Genomic DNA, 14,236 nt, shown 5'->3' on the forward strand with positions numbered 1-14,236 from the left:
TGCAACACAAGAGATGGTGAGTGGGCAAGACGATGTGCAGCTGACATCTGGGGATGGATGATGTCCAGCCCTGCCAGGATGTGGACAGCCTGGTGGAGAATGTGAACCCAGACTTCAGTGCTGGCTACTGGGAACGTTTGCAGAGCCAGCAGATCAGGCAGGGTGGGCGTCCTTCCCATACTGCAGAGCCGATATCAAACGTTTAGGAGATTGGGGGAAACATCAGCCTACCAAGAGTGAATTGTAAAATGCCAGAAATAGGCATATCCACACTTTTCTTAGCTTGTTTTCTGGACAGAAAGCCCCGCTTCTGGCAATGTTGTGGGGTGCCGATCCACTCTTCCTGCCTCAGGGAATTCCTGTTCTGTGGAAGTTTAGCCCTGGGATCTATTTTCTACATCTCCTGTCTTCCCTCTTTCATCAACTTTTTGTCATTTTCTGCTGCTTTAAAAGGACTGCCCCGAGTATGCTTTCTGCTACCTCACTCTGCGGATTTGCTGCCGTGTCCTGTCTGCTGTTGTTTGTTTAAAATCTCCATTGGGTCATCATTTCACATTGCTCCTTTTCATTATGGTGTGTTCCCAATTCATCAGTTCAACACTCTCTTTGACCTTTTGAGGACGTGTATCAGCTATTCCCTAATACTTGTGCTAATAAATATGCTAAATGTAATTTAGTGAAAAGCAACTCTTCTCAGGTCCTTCAAAGGCAGTAGGATTTGCCCCAGGGTGCTGGTGTGCTGTAGGCAGTTCTGTGCTGACTGGGTGCTTCTGTCCAGGGTCTGTGGCCCGGCCACCCTCACCTGCTACAGAGAGATGTCGGTGTGGACCAGAGACTGGGGCCATTTGCAGATTGTGGTGCCACAGACAGGCCTGGCTTCAGAGGTCTGAATGGGGGGCAGCAGCCTTGCAGGTGTTCCGGACAGTAACGGGGTCTGTGTAGGATGCTGACCCTTAGCATGAGCCACAATGGCTAAGGAGTGCTAGTCCTACTTTCCCCTCCCCCTGTTAGGACCTGTCAGGACTTTCAGGCTACCCACCACCCATTTTCCAGTGGGGCAGGTGAGGCCCCACAGAGCAGCTAGAGTGAGCTCAGCAGCCACCACACAGCATAGGTGGGTGTAAATGTGCCTGTGGGTGTATCGTGCATCCTTGGTGGGGGGGGGGGGTGTGTTCATGCTTCTGTGGGTGGCTGCTCACATGTGCCTGCAGGTGAGTTTTAGGAGGCCCCCAAACTGTAAGCTGCCTTCTGCAGTGTTCCCACCTCCTTTGGGCAGGGGTAGGACACACAGACAAGTCCAGCCCCTAGCAGGCTCTCTTGGTATGTGTGGGTGGGTAGGGGAGCCAGAGAGGACGTGCAGGGCCTGAAGTCTGTGCTGGGGCTGGTGGAGTGGAGCCCCCTGCCCTTTCCCACTGGGTCATTTGCATATAAAAGGCGGGAGTTTGCTGCTGGCTGGAGGTTGGTGGTGTCTGGACCTGTTGCCATGGGCACTCCCTAGCTTCAGGAGCAGCTGAGCTGGCTCCCAGCCTGGAGAGGGGGTTAGGAGCAGCAAGGCTGGTAGCCAGCTATGTTTCTGGGAGGGAAGGGATGTTCCTGGGAGCCCCAGGAGAGGCCTGAGCTGGCCATGGTCACATGCTTGTTGACCCTGGGCAGAAACAGACTAGATGGGACTTGGCCCTCTGATGCTGTGGGGCCAGGAGCAAGGCTGGAAGGGCCTGGAACCTCCCTCTGCAGGGCGTGCTCTACTCTTTCACCCACACTCACCTCTGAACCATCTAGAACCAGGTGGCCATGGCTGAAGCCATCCTCTCGGGTCTTCCTGGAGGGTCTTCCTGCCACCTTGGTGTTTGTTGGTCCTGTCCCAGGCACTGTACTGGAAAGGCCCGGCAGAGTCTCCCTGCTAGGGTCTCCAGTGTTCCTAAGAGGGAATAAATGAGGGACCAACTTTTGCACACATCTCACTCTTCCCCTGGAACCTCCTTTAGGAGGCTGAGGAGGATCCTGCTAAGCCCAGGCCCCAGCAGCAAGGATAGTGAGAACCTGGGCTGGGCTTTATTGGGAGCCCCCCTCTCTATAGGCCCCACCACCCCCATCCCTCCCAGGGCTGTGGAGAAAACTGACCTGCTATTGCTAATGATTGTCCAATGCAGGCACATTGGTGCCCGCAAGCAGCTAGCAGGAATGTGACGGGGAAACCAGACAGGGAGGGAGAGGTGGGGGTGGAGGGGGTGCTTATTGACTCAGTGGACACTGCCATGTCAGGGTTGGTCCCTTGGCAGCCTCTCTGGGACCCGCGTAGAGCTGCCCACAAAGGGATTGATCTCTCCTGGGGCCAGCTCTACCCCCAGCTGCTGCCCCAGGGCCATGATCCCCCACCCCAGTGGCTTAGTTAGCAAAGCTGCAGTGGGTCAGATTGAGGTTGCTTGGGGAGGGCTGCCGGGCAGGGTGCCCAGCATGCAGGGGCACTGCCAAGTGCCTGGTCAGCAGCCGTCAGGGTGGCAAGGACCTACAGGCTGGGGTGGGGAGGGGTTCCACTGCTGGGAGCCCGGTAGGGTGAACCTCCCTCTCTGTGGGATGGGGCCCTGACAAGGCAGCCTCCTCACTGGAGTGTGGGCAGGAGTGCTCTGTGCTGGGTCCCTGTCACCAGGCCCACATTGCCCTCAGGGCCTCATTTCCCCTACCCTAGAGCAAACTATGTTATAGCCAGTTTCCCTCTTACACAAGTCTGTCCTGAGGTTGTTTCTGCAGCAGGCCTGCGCTAGGCCACAGAACTGGGCCAGTTGCATTCTCCCCGGGCCAGCAGGCAAAGATAGGCACCCCCTATAGGAGGGGAAGCCAGGTGAGAGAAGCGAGGGACCATGAGCTGGGATGCCATGCGCAGCCCCCTCAGCAGACTTGCTTCCAGACTTGCTGTCATCTGACTTGTCTGCCCACCAAGCACTTCCCGTGCCCAGTCCCCATTGGGTCTTGAGCCTGGTTTCCCATCAGGCAGGAGTTTCCCCATAGCCACTTATCTAGGCAGAACGTGTTCCTTGTCAAAATGATGAGGAAGACATGGAAAATCCCCCAGACTCTAGCAGAGAGCTGTGAGGCTTATCCCAAGAACCCTTCTGTGGGCAGCTGGGGCAGGTGGCACTGCGGCAGGGGGTTTCATTCCAGCTGCTAATCACCAGGCTCTCCCATACTAGCTTCCTTGGCTCTGCAACGCAAGAGGGGGATAGCTGGGCTGAGGGGCCCTGCCTCACCACACCCCCCCCCAAAGGCTTATTGGCCACAGGCTCCTGGAGGCTGCACCTCCACTGCCCCTCAAAGGGGCTTTGTGCCACCACAAAGAGGCTCTGTCCCTCACAGAGAAGCCTGGGTGTTGCCATGGTGATAGAGGGGGCCAGGAAGAAGGGGGTCCACCATCTTGTGGGGGGGCGGGGAAGGGCGTTCCTGGTATACACAGGCTGGTAGCCAGTGTGGGTGACTGCTGTATCTGCCTCACTGTGGCCCTTGACCTGGCTGGACAGCTGCCCAGCTATACCTCAGTGGGGCTATCAGGATATTTCATGGGCCCCTTGGCCCCTCAGTAGGGACTGGGCTCCCAGGCTCTGGTGCCAATCGGATCTGTCTGCATTTGGTCCCAGCCTAGCCGTGAGCCTCAGCCCCCTCCTCAGGAATGCCTTGGTCTTTTGCACACCCCAGAGTGTGGTAGGGTGGCACTCTGAGCCTGAACCCTCATCACTGCCCCAGCATGCTGCTCTGCTGTCCTTGAGATAGAGTGTGTGTTGGGGAGGGTGTGAGTATGAGTCTCTGCTGGAAGAGATGGGGGAGCCACTCAAGTTCCCTTGGTGGCATTGGTGTTGGAAGCAGCCAACTAGCCAGCTTCCACACAGTAGGATACCCTGGCGCTTGACCATTCCATTGCCCACCGCCCAGTCTCCCCATTCATGACCAAGGTGGAGTGGGTGGCTACTGGTGCAAGCAGAGAGGGCAGTGGGACTGCCAGTCCCCACCCTCTCCATTTAGAGCCCCATGGCTCCCCAGCCCTGGGGACTTGGGCCCTTGGGGTGCTCCTGGACTGGCTGTAACAGAGACCCCAGAGGAGGTGGATCCTTGCTGCCCATACCCACACTTGGAACCTGCAGGGCATCACCCTTGGGCTATGGCTGCAGCTGGAATCTGGGTCAGGTACAGGAGGGACAGCAAGGGGACTTCCCTGAATGCCAGCCTGGGGCCTGGGGGAGAGCTATCCATCTCCATTCCATGAGTTCTGACAGGCACTTCCCAGGGAACCAAGGAGACTTGGGGTGTGTCATAGCTGGCACATGGAGCAAGTATCTGAGACCTGCCCCAGTGGGAATCTCAGGCCACCCCTTTAGGTGCCTCTCATGGTGGCCCCTTGTGCTCAGGCCTCCCACCGAGGAAAAGCAGCTGGGATACTCACCTGCCTCTCCCTGCACTAGCATCCAGGTGAGGCCTGCCTCTGCCATGTCCAGCCCACAGTCACCCAGTCACTCCTAGTCCCAGGCTCTCAGCTCCCAGACTTCAAGCTCTCTGGGCCCTTACAGGTATCCCTGCCTGATGTGTCCCTGAGCCTCCTGCATCATGTACTGCCACAGCCCCCTTGTCCTTTTGACTACCTGCTCAGCATCCCCCTTGTCCTGGAGCTAAGCAGTGCTGCCTTGGACCTGGCCTGCACTTGGCCTAGGGTGCCCCATTGGCACAGGGGAAGAGCCCTCCCTCCCCAGACTGTTCTCCCTGCACATGTGAGTTGTCCTCCATATGATCATCAGATGGGTGCTGCTGGGTGCCTGTGTGGATAGCCTGGGGGCAGGAGGTCACTAAGGGGCCATCTCTCCAACCCTCACCCCCACCATGGCATCTGGTCACTTGCAACAGGGGTACCTCCTCTGCTGGGGAAATCTAATTTCCAGGCTAAATCCAATTATGGCTCTATCAGCTCCCTGAAAATCCCTCTGCTTCCCTTGGTCTGCAAGGGGTACTGCTCAGGCCCCTGGGGAGCTGAATTCCCAGGCTTCCTTGTTCACTTGCTGGCCTGCTAGGGCAGGTGGCTGCTTTTCCGTCTCTTCCTTACCTTCAACTATAGCAGTAACTCGGGTCCTCACAGAGCACTGGCAACACTGGTGGGTACAGAACTTTGCCGCCCAGAGTACCCCAGCGACCTGAAAGGCCTTTCCTTCCAGTCTTTTCTCAGGGTGTGTGCACGCTTGATGGTGTCCACGTTCATTGCTCTGCATCTTATATCTCTGGCCACATCCCTTGTTTATAGCCTTTACTCACTTGGAGTTGAGGTTTTGGTTTTTCCTTATTGACTTGCAAGAGTACCTTATAGATGAAGGGTGTCACTTTACTGCTGGATGTTACAAAGACCTAATCCTAAGGTGTTGATTGTCTTTTGGTTGTCTTTATATTTTTTCTCCCACTTTCTGTTATGGAAGGTTGTAAATGCACAGAGATAGAGGGGCTAGTGTGACATGTCCCCACGTGCCCCTCACCAGCTTCCACTGTGATGAAGTCAAGGTCTAGAAGCAAGTTATCTTTTGTCTGAAATGCTCACTGCATATGTTACTGTAAATGGTGTCAACTTTAAAAACCAAAACCAAAAAACCATAACCACAATACGTGGCCCTTTTTTGGGGGGAAGGGGGGATGTACAGTAATGGTTCGTTTTCACAAAGTCAAGCTGGTTTGTCTTTCCTTGGCAATTTCTTCCACTGCTTTGAGGTTAAGAATACCCTCCTCCTGCCCAGACAGCCCAGGCCCTACACTGACTTGGGAGCAACACTGTAGTCCTGGGTGGGACAGGCAGACATGGACTCCGCCCTGTGTGAATCCCACGGCCCAGGCTCCAGCCTTGGCTCAGTGCCCATCCTTGTGTGCTGGCCAGAAGCTATCCCCGCAGCTGTGGGTACCATCTGACCACAGTAGGGGTGACAGGGTAAAAATGGGCTCCCCATGAGGCCTGGCCAGCAGTGTTGGGAGCAAGTCTCCATGCTGGCAGTGTTGAGGGTAGGGGAAATGATGCCCTCCCAGGCAAAGGGGCTTTGACACTACCAGGCCTGGATTCTGCTTCTGCTTGCACCATTTCCTCCCTATCTGGGAGGGGGGGCAAGTGGGGCAGAATGAGGTTCAACCAGTGGCCAGTCCCCTCTCTCCCCTCTTGGGGGACAGCTGGCAGTGTGCCGACAGATGGCCGGCAAGGGGTCGGGACTGGCGCCCAGGCCTCCTGCCTGCCTCCCCCTGCGTCCTGACCCTTAGGAAATTCCTCTAATTCCTCAACCCAGATTGGACTCAGGCCCCATAATTTGATTTTCTGGAGCAGGGTTTGGCTGGACTCCTTATGAGGAGGAATGTCTGGGTCAGCAGGAAGACATCAAATGTGGGTTTAGGTTTCCGGGGAATGATCAGCATCTCCCCGTAGTTCCTCTAATCGTGCCTTTGCTTTCCTGATGGAGCAAGTGCTAGCCACAGTCGTGTCCCAGAGTGTTCAGGGTCCAGGCTCCCTCTACCCAGTAGTGTTTCAGAGCCTTGTTCTTACCCACCTGCCTACCCATTCATCCACCCATCTGACTCTACCCACCCACCCCTTGTACCCATTCATCCACCCATCTGACTATCAACCCCCCGATGACCTTGTACCCATTCACCTGCCTATCTGACTGTCCAGCCATCTTTCCATCCAGTGCCATCCTTTCACACAACCAGCCCTCTCCATCCACTGCCATCCTCTTACACAACCACCCACTCACCCTCCTATCCACACATTTGTTCACTCATTCATGCATTTCTCCTTCTGTCCAGCCTCCTGTCCTTCCGTCCCTCTATCCACTCAGCAGTCCACCCACCTGTGGTCACTCCTGGAGTGTCCAGGTGAGGGCAGGCTTTCCCCAGGTTCACCACCTTCACTCCTGCCCGGGACAGGTGAGGTTGGCTCTGCACTGCATGCTCATTCCTGTCTTCTTGCTAAGTCAACTCCACAGGTGGTTGGGCATACCGAGAAGCAGCCTCCACCAAGGACTGCCAAACCAGCGGTGGGGGTCTGGGTGGGGATTGTGAGGGGTTGACCTAATGGACAGTGTGGGACCCTTGCCAGGTGAATAGAAGCTGTGATGACACTGGCCAGAGAGGAGAGCAAGGGTAAGCTGAGACCCCACAAGTGTGGTGCTTCCCTGCCTGCCCTAGGCCCTCCCAGTCTGGTGCCCACCCCTCCCCAGGATTGGGCCCTGCCCCGACACCCCTCTGGGGAAAATGTCTTTAAAGTCTCATGGTCCATTGGGGCGCCTGGGTGGCTCAGTAAGTTTAGTGTCAGACTTGGTGTCAGCTCAGGTTATGATCTCATAGTTCATGGATTTGAGCCCCGTGTCTGGCTCTGCACTGCCAGTGCAGAGCCTGATTGGGATTCTCTCTCTCTGCCTCTCCCCCTGTGCTCACTTGCTTGCTCGCGCTCTCCCTCTCTCTGTCTCTCAAAATGTAAGTATATAAACTAAAAAGTATATTTAAAAATCTCATAGTTGATTTTTTTTTAATTTCTTAACATTTATTTATTTTGGCAGGGGGCACAGCATGAGTGGGGGAGGGGCAGAGAGAGAGGAGAGAGAATCCTAGGCAGGCTCCATGCTGTCAGCACAAAGCTGATGTAGGACTCAAACTCATGAAACCATGAGATCATGACCTGAGCCAAGATCAAGAGTCAGATGCTTAACTGACTGAGCCACCCAGGTGCCCCAGTCTCATGGTCGATCTTAAAAATTCATGTACAATTTGCTTCCATGTCATCACATATTTATTGTTTTAATATAAAAATAGCATTTGAGTTACCATCCGAAAAGCTGCTCTCTGGGATGCTGGCCTGGCTCACCTGTACCTACACGTGCTCCTATGCACAGGCCATGCACCTCAGACCCAGGAAGGCCACCATGTCACAAAAGTAGGCTTAGGTCTTCCCTGCTTCCTGGATGTCCCCCGCCAGCACCATGCCTCTCGGATACCCCAGGGCTACACTTAAGGCAGGTGAGGAGGGGACTCCATGCCCAGCATCCCTGCCCACAGGCAGACAGAGGGGTACACCCTCGGGCTGGGGTGGAGGGCATGGGCCCCAGAGCAGGGGCTCTGCTCTTTGTGGACGGCTGCAGGGCACTCTTCCTCCAAGCTGGCTGGCATTTCGGGGTGTCTCCTGGGAGGCACACAGTCATTTAGCTCCAGCTGAGAGAACTGGGCAATGGAAAGGTCAGTGTGGGTTTGGCCACCTTCTCACCATAGTCTTAGATTTCTGGGTCCTAGCTGGGTGGGTGGGGGCAGTCAAAGTAAGTAGATCCCCCTTGCAGAGACTCCTTGGACCTCAGAGTTGGGATATGCTGGAGGGCCGGGGCAGGAAAGCTGGAGGCCAGTGTTGCCCCCTCAGCTGCTATCCCCAGGGTCTGTAGCCCTAGCCTGGTCCTGCTGGGAGCAGGAAAGGGGAGCCTGAGGTCAGTCAGGAACCCATGTCTTGGCATAAGGAGGAAGGGAAGTCACCTCCTAGATATGAAGCCCATAGATTTCCTGATCATCACCTCCCAGAGCCTTGAGACCCATGCTGCAACCAAGGGCTTGAGTGACCTGGCTCCACCTCCTGTCCCACCTTGTGCTGCCCTCCAGGGAGGACGACCCCACCCATGCCCACCTGGGGCTACCAGGTTCAGTCTATCCATGCACAAGTCCTAGTGCCTACGTGACACTGCATGGGGCCGTGTGTGTCTGGGACCCGTGCCTAGGCAGCAGTGGATGTGCACAGAAGGCTGTGTGCCCACAGCCATGGACATACCATGCTGTTTGTCCTCCATTCCCTCTTGGCCAGAGGACCCAGTCTATAACTCACTCCCCTCATCCCCCCAGGCTCCTCCCCTGCCCCCTTGCCAGCTACTGCCTCTTCTAGCTGGCCATGCTGATTTCACTGCCCCTCTGCTAGGTCACACTGATGGTTTTATTTGCGTGACAGGTGTTGGAGAAATGAAGCTCAGCTTCTGGGACCTATGTTGATCTCTTGCCTTCAATGGGCCTTGGTTTCCCCAGCTTCACAGTGGGTTGGGCTCTATGGTGTCTTTTCACCTCGAGGTACACCCGTGCCCCCCAACCCTGTCCCTCGCTCAGCTGGTACCAGTGATCAGGCCCAGCACTGACCCCCCTCCTTTCTAGGATTCTGTTCTTAAAGCTGACTCCACCTGGGCCGGTGAGCAGCAGAGCTGGCCCTCCAGGGGTGCTACCCACTGTGCCATGTCTCTAAGCTCAGGCCCTATGTTGTGCAGGGGCACAGGGGCTGGCAGAGTCAGCTTCAACTGGTTGGGGTGGGCCGGGCCAGGAGGAGACCCCGAGCAGGACTGGGTACTGCACCACAGTGCCTAGTGGTATGGCTGCATGGCCTGCACCCTGCCTGTTGCCATGCCCCTGGGTCTGTGCTCCACATGCTTCCCCTGCTTCTTTTTGTTCATGAAAAACAAATATGCTGGGCAGCCAGGGAGCAAGCAGCGAGGAAAGTGCTGGCTTGTTGTTGCAGCTGCCAAGTCCCTGCCACCCCCACCCACCATCCTGGGGCCCTCAGGAACAGCAGTGGGCAGGGCCCCAGGCAGGCCTGACCTTCCCCACAGACTGGGCCTCAGATGCCTGGGACCCTGCCCTCAACCTCCCTCCAGATCAGGCATGAGACACATGGGCCACTTCTGGGTGCAGAATCTCAACCAGGCTAAACTTGAATTTTACTCTGCCATGTGGGTAAATGCCACTCTCGTTCCCAGCCAGTGTGGCTGTGAGTGGAGGCCCGACTGCTGGTCTGTAGACCAGTGTCATCTCCTCACCTGCCTCAGTATCTGACCCACCAGGAGGCCATGGAATGGCTTCTGTCTCCCTGCCCGCTGGTACAGCAGCTCTGCCACACCAGCTGTGTGGCTGTGGATGGGTTTCCCAATTTCTTTGGGCCACAGAGCATCTGCCTCAGTGAGGTGGGTCTGTGCTAGCCCCATGAGGTTGGGATGAACTGGCATGTGCTATGGACAGCAGAGGGCCTGGGAAGTCTGAGAGGTTGTCACACCAGCTCTTCCTACCCTTCCCTTCCCAGAGGACTCTGGGATACCCAGAACCTCAGGTTCTGCTGAACCTGGCAGGAAGCAGGGGCTCCCAGCTGAAAGCCCTACACTCTGCAGGGAGGGAGCCTGCTGCTTCTGGCCATCTCGGATTAACGGCTTTTAATTTAGAATTTAATCAATGCAGCTTCTCTCTGGAGAGCTGGATGCTCTGGTCTGGGAGTGAGTCCTATGATCTATGTGTGCAGTGGGCAGGGGGCCTATGATGGCCTCTCTAGGCCTCCACCCCAGCCCCACCTTGACCATGCTCTGCTTTGCCTGCAGCCTGCCGGCATCCTGGTCATGGAGGACTGCAACGTGCACTCAGCTGCCAGCATCCTGGCCTCAGTGAAGGAGCAGGAGGCCCGCTTTGAGAGACTGACGCGAGCTCTGGAGCAGGAGAGGCGCCATGTTGCCTTGCAGCTGGAGCGCGCCCAGCAGCCTGGTGTGGGCAGTGGTGGTGTGGGCAGTGGGCAGCCCCTGCCGATGGCTTGGCAACAGCTGGTCCTGCAGGTAACACCCCAGTGAGTCAGGAAGGGTGAAAATGGCCAAGTTGGGAAACAATCAAGGGGCCTTGGTGGACCACAAGCCAGCATTGAACTGAATGATTTATTGCAAGACTTCCTGGGACTTCCGAGGAGGGGAGGAAAATGGGACCCCAAGGGGGGCCGGAAGTCTCACTTGGGTGTGTAGGACACCAAGTGATGAATGGGCAGGACACAGCCCAATCCTCAGAATGGCACCCTCCACTCAAGTGAGTCCTCAGAGCCCAGGCAGCTGGGCAAGGTCTGTTCTGAGCAGCTCAGTGGTCACCCTGGTGACCCTGAGGGTTTTGCCAGTCCTGGAGTCTCCTTGCCATGGTATTCTCCTTCGTCACATGCATCAGTGAGTCAGCCCTAGGGTAAGGCTCGAGCAAGGCCCCAGGCTCTGACTGCAGCTCAGAGGGTGACCTAGAATGCTCAATTTCCCCACCAGCCATTGCCCTTAGACTGGGCTCAGGCCCCAACTCAGCCCCAAGATGCATGGAGCCTTGTCTGCTCTGAGGCCAGGCCCTGAGAACTTTAAAGTCAGGAGTCAGATGGCCAGGACTCCTCCTTCCACCACTGTATCCCAGTGCCTGATCTGCAGATGGGGCAGGAAGAGCACCGGCTTATGGAGTGGTAGGGGCAGAATGAGAAAATGTGGGATACCTGGAGTTTGGTGTGATTTTTCAATTCGTATTGTTACTTTTCAGTTCATATTATTGACTGAGGCACAAAGCAGGTGATAGGCAGGGCAGAGCTGTCTGTCCCTGGTGGCTCCCTGGGTAGGAGTCCACCCTACAGGACTTCCACTGTTGCCCCTTCTCATTACCTGTCCCAGAGGCCTGGGGTGTCATGGCCTACTGAGTCTTCAGGGTTTCTCAGAATGACCCTAGAGGATCCTGCCAGTAGTGTTCTCAGTTTCCCTGGCTCACTTCCATGAGCAGGCATAGCACCATTGCCTTCCAAAAGCTGGCAGCCACACCTCCTCACAGTGTGTCCCCCAGTACATGCTCTGGTCACTGGGCCCCAGCTCCAGGGAACCAGATAGGCTGCTGGCAGCTTGGGGCAGCCTGGACCTCTGTGGCTGGACAGAAAGGGAGCAAGGTATTGGTCTCGATTGAGACTGACCCATTTGGGCTAGCTTTGCCTAGCTAGGGCATGGAGGGCTCAGAAGCAACAGCCTATGTCAGGTTGGGGGACCTGGCGAGTGACCTTAACCCCAAGAGCCTTGATGTTCTCATTTGTCTGTGGGCAATCCACATACACAGCTCAGCGTGGCATACAGTCAGACATGTCTCCAGAGGGCCCAGACCCACCAGCAGCCCCCACCATTGGGGAGCTGTCTTTCCAAGCCCCTGGTGCTGAGGTGGGCCACAGAGCCAGTCCATAGGAAGCCAGGCCTGAGGCAGGATGGGGCTAGGTGCAAGAGCCACCCCTTCCACCCCCTGGATCTCAGGCACTCCAAAGGGTGAGGCCTGTACCCCCAGATGTGGTTGGGGAGCAGAGCAGCCCAGCTGGGGCACATGGGGACAGTGGCAGTCAGTGACCTTGAGGCCATCCTTCAGGCGCCAGGCTCTCTATCTAGTCCTCCTAGGCCGGAAAGGTCTTTAGCCTCCAGCCCAGAGGGTTGATGCCCCCAAGAAAGATGTTCCCATAGCCTGGAGCTGCCCTGGCTTCCTTGGGGCTGTGAACTAAAGACCTCAGGCCACCACCCCTCCCAACCCCTCCCCACCCACTGCCCTCCCAGCCAGCCTTTGGTTTTCTGTCTCTTGGGAGGAGATGGTTTTCTCAGGGTGAGATCGGAGAGAGCATGTGTTCCCAGGGCTGTGGCTGGACTGGCAGGGCTGATGGGGACATTGGGGGAGGTGGGGCCATATCCGCTGGCTAGGCCTGGCAGCCTTGATGCCAAAACTGCTTCCCAGATTTGTCTCAGCAAGAGATGCCCAGTGACCTACCTGCTGAGCCCAGGGCTTCCTGGAGCTGGTCTTCAGGGTCAAAGCTGGAATCTGTGAAGCTCAGGGCCAGTGGCAGGACAGGTAGCTGGGGCTCAGGGGTTGAGAGGCTAAGGGCTACTGCCATGCTCCCCAGATTGTGCCACTGTCATGGCCACCTGCCCTTAATCCTCCAGCAGGAAGAGCTCCACCCCACCAAACAGCTGGCTGGAGCAGGGCTGGCCCTCACCAGCCCTCACCAGCCCTTACTGGCCTCTCCTCATGGGAGAACACCTTTAGTAACCTTGCCAGCCCTGGGTTAGGCCAAGGTAGGTATGTGGCTGGGGCACTAGCAGCTGGTGAAATTTGGGAGAAGGCCGAAGCAGCTCAAATGTAAGTTCCTCAGGGGAGTGGTCCAGTTCCTCCTGCTGCTGCTCCTATCCCAGGTGGCTCCATGTGAGGTTGCCATGGATGGAGGATACAGGGGCCAGTGGTCAGGGCAACTCATCCCTGTGCAGGTGGGAAAACTGAGGCTCAGATCCACATGCAGTGGATACCCAGAGTGCTTGAGTATGCTGGCTGCATGGCCTATGTACATGACATGTCCAGGAAGAAGAGTGGCCCCTGGGGGACTGGCTGGGTTTTCTGAGTGGGGTCTAGGGAGAAGCGGGAGGGGGCAGGAAGCCCAGGCCCTGCCCTTCTCTCTTGCCAGACCCATGGACCTCCTTGGGCTTGCCCTTGCTGTTATTCATCTCAGAGCCTAGTGCCCTTATTCATGATATAAGAGTCATTGGCTTGCCTTTGTAGGGTATGACCCAGGAGAGCCCCAGCCCAAACCAGCCTTCTGTGTCTGTGTTTCCATCCAGGACACCCAGACTCCCCAGGGTGTGGCTGTACCTTCACGCTAGGCTGGAGTGCACCCTGGTTTGGAGAAGCTCTGATTAAACCAGACCCTCTGATACCACTCCCCACCCACCACTTCCCAGTGGATCAAAGGCATGGAAGAGAGGGTGTCTGAAGCTAGTTTGGCCTCAAGAGCTTTCACCCAGGGTCACCTAACAATTGAGCACCTCCCCACCCCCATTTGATCTGCTCTGACACCTATCAGAGAGTGGGGGGCCTCTGTATCTTGATGGGGAGAACCCAAGACAAGTGGATCAGTGCAGGTCCATTTGGCAGGCCCCAACTGAGCTCTGTGGGGGTCCGTCATGGGGTTTTGGGCAAGGGCCTGGACCAGATCTGGAAGTCCCGAGAGGCCTTTTGGTGCTGACATCGTTGTAACAACTGTCTGATCAGCCCTCATTTCACAGCAGGGGGCAACTAATCGAAGTTAGAGCAGCTTGTACTATTGAGGATGGCTGCATTGGCCCCTGCTCTGCCAGAATTGTTTCCCCAATTCTACACGGGGAGGGGCCCGTGAACTCTTATACTGGAGGCAAAATGAGTCCTGGGAAGCAGGACTTGGCCAAAGTCACTCGGCGGGAAAATGTCACCCCAACGGTAGGGAGGAGAAGAACGAGGAGCCCAGACGCGCTGCCGCAGAGTTAGGGGCAACCCTGGCCCTGCCCTGGCTGCAGAGCCGCGCTCTGCGGGGGTAGGGGGCGGGACCTCGCCCCGCCCCACCGACCCCCGCCCCGCCCCGCCCCGCCTGGGCGCGGCCCCGCTCCATTGGCTGCTAGCCGTG

At 56.7% G+C, this 14,236-nt stretch overlaps 1 protein-coding gene across 5 annotated transcripts in view; it reads left to right on the forward strand.

The window, feature by feature from the left end:
* The window catches only part of ARVCF (ARVCF delta catenin family member), a 50,062-nt gene that overhangs the window by 17,946 nt on the left and 17,880 nt on the right, over window positions 1-14,236 (forward strand). For all 5 annotated transcript variants that reach the window (XM_086682241.1, XM_086682235.1, XM_086682237.1 and 2 more), the window contains exon 3: window positions 10,383-10,610. In XM_086682241.1, the coding sequence (XP_086538367.1) occupies window positions 10,401-10,610 (210 nt within the window). In that variant the 5' untranslated portion in view covers window positions 10,383-10,400. The remainder of the gene's footprint in view (window positions 1-10,382; window positions 10,611-14,236) is intronic.

Source organism: Puma concolor, chromosome D3 (genome assembly GCF_028749965.1).
Source record: "Puma concolor isolate L17-30 chromosome D3, mPumCon1.1.hap2, whole genome shotgun sequence".
NCBI lineage: Eukaryota > Metazoa > Chordata > Mammalia > Carnivora > Felidae > Puma > Puma concolor.